The 10,121-nt window shown below is 39.4% G+C and overlaps 1 protein-coding gene across 1 annotated transcript; it reads left to right on the top strand.

The window, feature by feature from the left end:
* The first annotated feature begins 1 nt into the window (after position 1).
* On the top strand, positions 2-1,503 carry LOC126366016 (phosphatidylinositol N-acetylglucosaminyltransferase subunit C). The gene has a single exon (XM_050008873.1). It carries the CDS (start codon positions 114-116, stop codon positions 963-965), a length of 852 nt encoding a protein of 283 aa, XP_049864830.1. The 5' UTR covers positions 2-113; the 3' UTR covers positions 966-1,503.
* Positions 1,504-10,121: the final 8,618 nt, after the last annotated feature.

The following is a 10,121-nucleotide window of genomic DNA, read 5'->3' as shown; positions in this document are numbered from 1 at the left end:
CCAGGTCTTTGGATGCGCGTTAAGCTAACTGTGTTGTGTTGACAAGTCATGGGTGGGAATTCAGTGTTTTGTGAGGTCATTGACTAAAATGCGTTTTATCTGAACGACATTCGATGACTATTAAGAAAAGTTCAACAAGATCTGCGTGGAAGAAGAATTTGTATGAAAACAAAGGCTATCCAGACAATTACACAGATGCATCTTTTCTGGAAGAATTGAAGAAAAATGTACATTCTCGAGGTGTGTCGTATGGAGAAGCGATCCGAGGGGGTGGACTAGTTGCACGCCAGTTATGCATCGTTGTATGGTTTGCTTTAATATTCGTGTACGTCAACAACGAATGGATTAGACCGGAGAAAGTATTCGTGTGCAGCAGCATACTGACAGGAATAGGTTACCTGATGTTCAGAGCAGTACATACGAGTGTAAATTATAGCACAGTGTTTTGGGGAGATTTGCACACAGTTCTAATATTTCTTTCCTTTGGCTATGTGCTGTCCCCAATTCTGAAAACACTTACCGAGACAATTAGTACAGATACGATATATGCGATGACCACGATAATGAGTTGTGTTCACTTGATATTTTTCGATTATGGTGTGCCTGCAGCAGTTGTATCTAGCGCCTTGTCACTTAATGCTGCCATATTTGGTTCAATATGCCTAGCGTCACGACTGCCTTCACCATTCCATGCCTTTGTGCTGTTAACAGTTGCAGTTGAATTATACGCACTCCTTCCAATGTTATTGTCAAATGTGAGAGGATCTCTGATCACTGTAGGTAGCATGGTCATTGTAACTGTTTATTTTTTATTTACTGTGTCATCAATTTTGACTTTCCTGTTTATCTGTTCTGTGATATTTATCACAGCAGTGTGTCCATTATGTTTTGTGAAATGGCAGTGCCACAAGGATAACATATATGGTCCTTGGGATGAAGCTGTTGTAAGCGAGATTGACATGTGAGGACTAAATGTTTATTTTTAGAAACTGGGTGCATCTAAAGCCACTCAGTTAGATCCAAATGAATTGTGTATTGATTTGCTTTCCACTGTTTCATTTGACTTTAATATTTTGAATTTTTTTTATAGTGATATGAGGTCTAGCAAAGTAATATTTTGAATTTTTTTATAGTGATATGAGGTCTAGCAAAGTGTTAGCTTGCAAGAGAGTGATGTATTAGAACCAGATTGAATCCACGTGCTGTATTAACAAACAGGGGTGCAGTTCAAAAATTGCTCTTAACAGTTGGTTAGCTTGATGCTTGGCTGGTTCCTAATCACTTTGTCATATACTAAACACAGGATATAAACAATAAAATTATCACACAATGGAGAACATAAAGTTTTCAAACAAACATGGAATGTTCTATAAAATTATTGATTGGTTTTCTATAAATGAACAACTATCTAACAGAGCTATTACGTTTTGAATCATAATGTTATTTATAACAGTAGTAGTAGAACTCAAATGAACAGCAATAAGTAAAAATGGAGCAATAAAATCCATAGATAACTGTTCTGCCTTGACTCACAGAGACCATGTTTATGTTCACCTATTTATGGCCTACTTGTGTGATTTTTCATGGAAGAAAGTTAAATTTAGAAGGAAATTGGCTTACCTCATACTGAACAGCCTAGGAAATTTACGGTACTAATTGTCATATGAGTATCATTCAGAAATAATTAGACTCTAAATCAAGAGAACATTGTTGTATTTGCAATTCACCCACATTTATCTATGTCACTACACGCCATTGATTACAAACGTCCGTAGCACATATGTTCAGGTGGTGGCTGCAGCAAGCAACTTTTACAGCATGTCTACCAATCTGTAAGGGCAACATTTTCTGACCTCCCTGAAGAAGCAACCATCGGTTGCGAAAGCTAGTAATTCTGTGTGTGTGTTTTGTTCATTGTGCCTGTCTGCCGGCGCTTTCCCGCTTGGTAAGTCTCGGAATCTTTATTTTTAATATATTTTTCCCATGTGGAAGTTTCTTTCTATTTTATTTAGATATCATAGTAATATAGCTACCAGAGTGCCATCTGTGTCTACACATTGATGAGGAATGCTCACAGCCAGAAGGCCAGACGGTGGAGCACGCATGCAACCATGCCACGAGGAAGCGCTTGTGCTTCCTACAGCTAACTGTGTGAGTTTGAAAGGGATCAAATTGTCTCCATCTGAGTGACGGGACAGTCCTTTTTGGGGAATTGCCACACAAGTTGGATGTGCTGTGTCAGTTGTGCAATGACAACGGTATCAGTGCTCATGTGAACGTTCTTACTCCCGAAGATGAGGTTCTGGATGTCAACGCAGCACAGATGCCTGACAGGACTGTAGTATTGAATGGCAGCTGTGGCAGATCATACCTCTACCACAGCCCAGATAAGAGGGCTTGTGAGCCCAGGTATGTCAGTATGAACTGTTGCAAACCGATTATTAGCAGGGGGGCTATGGGCCTGCACACATCTAGTCTGTCTTCCACTAACACCACAGCAGTGACGTGTGTGGCTCAACTGGTGCCTTCAGATTATCACTTGGGAAATGGAATGGCACTCTGTGGTCTCCAGTAACAAAAGCAGGTTCTGCCTGCACTGAAGACGTGGTTGTTTGCGCATACAAAGTAGACCTGGTGAGCACTGTCTCGTAGTGTGCATTCGTCTGAGACACACTGGCCTCATCGTAGGCCGTATGATTTGGGGTGCCATTAGCTATTACTCTCGTTCAACATTGACGTTTCAGGAAGGGACACCAACAAGCGCTCGGTACATGCAAAACAATGTTAGGCCCATTCTTATGCTGTTCTTGCAACATGAAAATGATGTGTTGTTTCAACAGGATAATGCTTACGTACTGCCTGTGAAACTCAACGTGTTATGCAAGATCTCCAGACTTGTCTGGAATGAAGCACGTGTGCGATATGATGGGACAAGAAGTGACTTGTGTGACTCGTTTACTGACATCTCTCACAGAACTACTGGATGCCAGAGTCACAACCTGCATGCCTGATGAGGCTGCACCACATACTGATATGCATGTTTCAGCAAGGTTTGATACATGGCAACTCAGAACCACTTGCGCCACTGATCTGTAAATGTAATCATTTTGGGTACTTCATATGCATTGTTGCAACAATAAATCTTGAGAGAATTGGGAATCTCTAAAAGAGTGTACCAATTTTCTTTTTATTCCAGCAGTGATTATCTGTTGGAAGTTCACGTCTCCAAATGGTCATAGAAGATGTATATCTGGATCAATTTGCAAATATGAGAGTAGAACTACAACTGGAAACAGTGTGATGTATTAAATTGGGCTGGCAAGCTTATGGGAATACCAGTAGCAGCCAATTTTCATATGTTAATGTGCTACAACACACTGTGAATGTAGCACTAAAATTATGCCATTTCTTTTTGAAGGCGAGCCGGAAATCACACTAAAGTTATGGTATGCAAATAAAATGGATGCAAACATGTTTTGTTGTGCTCTATAAGCAGTAACTAGAATCCAGTATCGAGTGCTGCTGAAACGACAGTCAGCCCCATTATGACAAACTCACAGAAGGGACACAGCTGTCTGTTTTCGACTGTTCGTTATCTGATGTGATGTCATCCCTTCCGGCACTATGAGTGCTTAGTTGCTTACAGCATCAGGTCAGCATTTTTCTCTGAAACTGTGTGTAACATTTTGTACAAGAGTACAGTATGAGGGGTATTTTAGCAGCAACTGCTGTAATGGCACCATGGCAGAAGGGTCAAGTGCACTGACTCTCAAGTTGTGGGTTTGGTATCTGACTGCTACCTACATATTTGTTTCCATTTCATTTTATTCTGCATAACATTAAATGACTCATTATAAAATTGAAATATGTTTTAACAGTTCAGTTTATATACATAATATTAATATATTCATTTTAGTTACAATTACTACCTTTTTAAGTGAAATGGCTGAAGGAGAAAGTGTTATTTAGGTAATTCTGCCTCAAACGCAAATCTACCAACAGTAGGGTGACAGATGAGGCTCATTGATTTGGCTTAAACTTTGTGATTGAAAGCAGGCAGGTGCCCCTTTCAAGTTCCTCGACATTTTGCGTGAGTGGGCTGTGAAAGAAGAAGATGGAAGGAAGGAAGAAAAAATAAGAAAAGAAGTGGTCAGAGCCTCTGAACATTCCAGTATATTCAGTTTTGTTATGAGTACTATGCACACTGGCTACATGCAGTTGGAAAAAATATTATTATTCTTGTTACCATCTTCTTAAGGTTTTTAGTCCCAGTGCTTGATTAACTGGTATTTAATTATAAGAAATCATACCAAGGATGATGTGTTTGTGATAAACGTTCAATGTACCGAAAACATAAACCAATATGTGTGTGAAACATAGCGGGTTTTGATTTGCATTCCATTTGTGACCTTGTATTGGTCCCTTGATTAGAACTTAGATGTCATTGTGGGGACACTGCTAGACTCCTGTTGTTTTCCATTCTTGTGTCATTAGAGGATTGTTGTAGAGCGCTTTGGTCTGCAGAAGGACTGTCTTACAGTGTCTTTTTTGTTGAAAGTGTGCGTAACATGTTGTGAAAGCAACATGGCAGATTCCGTAGGTGGTCTACTAAAGAGACCCTTTTCCAGTAGATCTTTGGAGGAGAAAGTGAAAGTCAAAGAGTCATGAGACATACTCTGAATTTAAATCTAAGTCAAAAGGCTATAGGAGGTGCCAAGAAAAGTGCGTACATGAGGAAATTTTGTATGAAAGTGTATGGAAACAGTAACGTCTGCAAATGTGATGTTCACAATGCAGTTTATTGCTTTCCATGTTTATTTGGGAACAGTGATGTGTGGGGTACAGGGGGAGTGAAAGATCTAGGACATATTAATGCATTAATACAAAAAAATAATGGAAATAATAAACACATAAACAACTTACTTGATCTTAGTGCATTAGGTAAAGCTAGTATTGCAAAAATATCAAGTCACACCTATCATGAGGAAATAATGAAACACAATCAGCAAGAGGGAGGGGTGGGGTGGGGGGAGGAGTATATGCTATCTAGAATAACTGACAATTCTGTGGTACTTTCGAACTGGCCTTCAGAGTTGAGAGAACATGTAGAAGTTAATCAGATTAGAGTATTTCAAAATCCATCCAAAATGAGCCGCTGGACTGTACATTGGAAAACAGGCTTGGATTTATTTTGAAGAAAGAAAGCAAAATGAGCTTGCTACTCTAATGTCAGATAAAACAACATATTTCTGAAAAGACACAGGTTTCGTGTTGTGCTATGAAAAGAATAGTATGCCATATGAAAGCTTCTGTTTGTGTGTGTGTGTTTTTTTTTCTTTTTTTCCAGTCCTGAAGGGCATAGTGATGATGCTCTAAAAACATATATACTGAATCACGACACAAAGGACTTACAGACATTGGCTGCAAGTGGGCGTTGATTGAAATCAACGGGTACAGTTGAAAATTCGTGCCAGACTGGGACTCGAACCCAGGTAGCTAACCATTAAGCTATCCGGAAACAGGGGTCATTGCAACTGCACGGACTGCCCTAGCACGCCTCCCGTTGGACCCAAATTTTCAACTTAACCACACATTGCTAATCTACCACCCCTTGCCTATTATCCCCATTACTCTCAGAATTTTACTGAATACTGTAAGAGTTCAAGCCTGGTGTGCATCTGCACCGAGTAGGTCAGTGGCCGCCTCACCTTAATTATATGCTGTGCAGTTGCAATGCGCACTGCGTCCAGATGCAGGAGACCTGCGTTCAAATCCCAGTCTGGGACAAATTTTCAACTTTCCCCATTGATTTCAATCAGTCTCTGCTTTCAGCCAATGTCTACGATTCCTTTGTGTCTTAATTCATAATGGCTGCTGGATCAAAATGGTGTCTGTTGTTTTGGACATGTCTGAAAGAGCAGATACCAAATATATACATAACAGAGCCTGCATTCAAAGATACACCTCATGAAATTATTGCATGAGTGTAAAATGATACAATTGTAATGAGTGATTGTAAAGGTGGCGTTTAGGCAAAAATTTCAGCAGTGTATCCTAATGCTCATTCTGAGTATTGTCATGCACACCAATTAAATTTAACAATGGAACAACTGTTTCACAAAATCAGCCAGCTGCGATGTTCCTTTTAAGTTTGCCAGGTTTTTCAGTCTTCCTTTCAGGATCACCGGAACGCCATTCCGCATTAGAGGCACTGGCAGCAAGAAGGATTCCTAGTGGGTCAGATAACTAGATGGAATTATAAGTCGTGGATCATAAATGTGCTGTATGTAAATAAAGCTTCGCTGCTCGAATGTTTATTGATGCTGGAAAAATCACCTTCTGATCAAATTTGTTGTCAGGCAGTTGGACTCCATCACAATCTACGAGATGAACAATTCCTCTTTTGGCTAGCATTCTTCCAAAAAGTAATACCTCTTGTAGACATGATATACAGTCAATTGCAGGCAAGATTGGTTGATGCTGTAAGAGAAAAGGTTTGGTATCCCATTCCATACAGGTTAGTAATAATATAAGAACCTCAGTTGATGACAGTGATACTGTATTCACAACAACAGCTACCTCTAATGAAAAATGCCAGAAGATAAGTCTTTGCCAATGTTCCAATGCAAAAGAAGTCTGCAGCAGAATTACCATAGAGGACCGCGATCATTTCCAAGCTTTAGGTCATCTAGGTGCGGCACTGCTGTTGGATTCCTCAAAGCTTGAAGAATACTGAATACTCAAAGACTCAGTGCTGCTGTCCAGGCTTACACCATGTTGAAGAAATGAAGGTTAAAGATGGAGCTCTCGGCATTATACCAACAACCATACTTCAGGGATATTGCTGGAGTTATACAACAGCTCCATTTCATTTCAAATAACAATCTGCAGGTTACCTTCTCTTAGATAACAAAACATGAATATTAAATGAGTTCATTGTTAGACAACTAATAGTAACCAAAGGAGGAATGGAAAGCCTACCTCAGTGAATGCAGGCTGGTTCCCCTTATTCTGCTTCAGTTACACAATGTCAGTGATTTCTGCGCTGTCTCCACATTGCTGCACTGTCTCCACATATGCATACACCATAATTACTCTACCTTGCAAACATTTGGGGTTACACTCATCTGGTATGAGACGTTCCCAGAGGGGGTCCATTGGGGGGCCGAACTGCACAATAACCTTGGGTTCGGTGTGGGTGGCAGTGAGGTGGGTGGACTGTTGTGGCATGTTGTGGGTTGTGTACCACTGAGGGTTACGGCAGGACATAGCTTCTCTGTCGTTTCTAGGTCCCCGGTTTGCTTTGAATTGGATTCTATTTAATAAAGCTTCTCATACCACATGGTCAGCAGTTTCAGAGTCAACAACACCGAGTCCTACAATGATCCTTTCTCCTGGTGGGATCTGGTTTCAGCACACTGTGGAGGTCATGATAATGCACTTCAGAATCCAGCAAAAAATGCTGTAATACCTATGGACTGAATCGAAGGAAATCCGAGGAACTTAATACAAAATGATAGAGAGGAGCCTCTTCCAATTTATGAAGAGACATAGTGTTTCCGCCTCTTGGCTAACCAGGGAAAGGTTGGATAATGAGGGAAACGCAAAACATTCCCCACTAATTACAGAAGCAATGGCTTAAAAAGTTGTGTAGAAAAGACATAGAAACAAATAGTTAACTGTTACCAGATTTGGATAGTTGAGATAAAGCAACCATTAGCCGTCTTCAATGCTTGTTCAATGTCGTACCCATTTAAACAATATGACCAAGCTAAGGTGATCACACAGTGAGCTCCTACAAAGACTCAGTTAGTAGAATATGTATTTGTTGGTACAGGAAAGTCTTGGAGGCACCATATTCCATGGTAATTCCATCAGTGTGGTTTCTGTTTTTGTCTGCCTGGATCATTTGAGGATAAGAGAGAACATGTTAGGTTTTAAAGAGTCGATCCAAGTTTAAACCTGATATTTGATTGGGAGTTGTAGTGGTTACCATGCTTCAGGTATATGAAGGCAACGTCCCTGAAGTTACTGAGCATCTTAAATTACCTTAGCTTCGAAGTCAAACAAGCCATATGTACTCCAGTTTTATAAACAATGATAAAAGCATACAAAACATGAGAATAATTCAATGCACCAACAACATGGAAGGGAACAAAGAGATTGCATTAAAAACAACAGGGCAGAAGAAATCATACACTAGTCTACTTCAGTGACTGACTTTAGTATTTCATTGTGTCAACACAACACTATTGACAATAAGATGATTAGGCTGATGATAAGTACATGTATGATCAGAGCCTTATCAAGCCTATGCAGTGCAGATGAGGAACTGCCACCTGACATCCAGCATCAGCTCCTCATTGTTCATGAGGTGTGTAGGATCATTGCTTACCCAAAAGCAACAGCATATCAATATGTTGGTTGCCCTATGGAGTTTCATGCAAGAATTGACTGTGAGCATCAAAGCCATTTTCCCTTCATACGAAGGACATCCAAGTGCCATCCTAACACAAAGTTGGAGCTAACTAGCTCTAATTACTGAAGACTCCCAGAATTAGTTTAGGTTTACTGAGGGACATAAGGGATTGCAATCTTTGATAAATTTTTGATTCAGTTTCTTGTTTAATTGTATTTGGGCACTGCAATTACATTGCAGTATTCACAAATGGCTTTAAGCAAGCCCGGAGAAGCAGACTGACCCAGCCCACCCCGTAATGGCACATAACTGCCAAGAAAAATCTGTAGCTGAATAGGAACTAGGAATGAAAGATGCAAAGCATCCCTTTACAAAGCGCATGTTGTAAGTAGCACAGAATGTGATTGTGGAACAGTAGAACAAACAGTCACTCACACTATTGTTGAGTGCTGAATAAGAAAAAATCAGGAAGTCTAAAATGACTTCATAAAATGTGTCATAAAAGCCTACTGCATAGTTGAGTTCCCTGGATGTAGAGCTCTCATAGAACTGTGAGTTAATATGTCTTTTTTAAGTGTTAACTTGCTATAATTTAATACTAGTTTGTTAATATTTTTACATGACTGTTTTATGCCCTTATTTTTCAGTTTTATATATGTCACATTTTTCTGTACTTTTGGCATGTAAGTAAATAAAAAATTGCGTTCAATATGACTGTGATGAGTAGTGCATTTGTTGTTGTTATTGTTATTGTTAGTGGTGGTGGTGGTGAAACTAAACTTTCAAATGTACCGCAGTCTTTGAAAAGTTATCTGTGAAAGCGCTGTTCACTGATCTACGATTGTACATCAGTTAATTTTAATTTTTTTTCTGGCATAAGTTCCACTAACTTGATGCTGGTGAGAGGCTATTGCAAAACTCTCCATGTGACATCATCCTCAATTTTTCTCTTTTTGCTTTGAAGAGGAATAACAAAAACATGCTAAGCCATGAATGCTGTGTGGCTTAGCCCTTTATATTTAAAGAAATGTAAATGAAAATAACAATAACAATTCTGTTTATCAGGCAGAAACACAGTAATAGGCACTCAAAAGCTGAAATAATATAATAGAGTAACACAACTTTTGGTACAAGTCCCTTGCTCCAGGACTTTTCCAATTATTTATTTACTTCCCTTTTTCAATTTTTTCCAAAAGTTAAGTTTGCCTGTGTTTGTCCATATTTTTAATTATTGTACCTGTCATCTGCTGGTTAGTTTCTTACTCATTAATTCTTCCATCCAACTAGCCATGATTTGGAGTGAGTCGAGGTATGCATTAATAAAGACAAGCAGTTGCTAGAGACTACATTATTAACCAACTGTTGTGAACTATTTGTACTTCCTCAGCCTAACTTTAACGAATTAAAATTATTAGGAACGTCCTAAATTGGAGAAGAAAAGAAAAGCACGTGTGTGTGTGTGTGTGTGTGTGTGTGTGTGTGTGTGTGTGTGTGTGTGTGTTTTAGAGAGAGAGAGAGAGAGAGAGAGAGAGAGAGACTGCTGCTTCCTCAAACACAGTGAATAGCACCTATTTGAGATATCTGTGTATAACAAACATGACTGGTTTGCATGCAGCTAACAGTAACTCTTGGTCTTAGAATCTAGAAAGTTAGATAACATGTGTGTGTCCAATCAGAATTATTTATAATTTTCTTTTCAGTT

The sequence above is a fragment of the Schistocerca gregaria genome, chromosome 4 (assembly GCF_023897955.1).
Source record: "Schistocerca gregaria isolate iqSchGreg1 chromosome 4, iqSchGreg1.2, whole genome shotgun sequence".
Classification (NCBI taxonomy): domain Eukaryota; kingdom Metazoa; phylum Arthropoda; class Insecta; order Orthoptera; family Acrididae; genus Schistocerca; species Schistocerca gregaria.
Note: the sequence above shows the minus strand (reverse complement) of the source record. Positions and strands in the feature narration are given on the sequence as shown.

What these genes read in the sequence shown, in the direction of transcription:
- LOC126366016 (XM_050008873.1), top strand. Translation starts at nt 114, where the DNA reads ATGACTATTAAGAAAAGTTCAACAAGATCTGCGTGGAAGAAGAATTTG.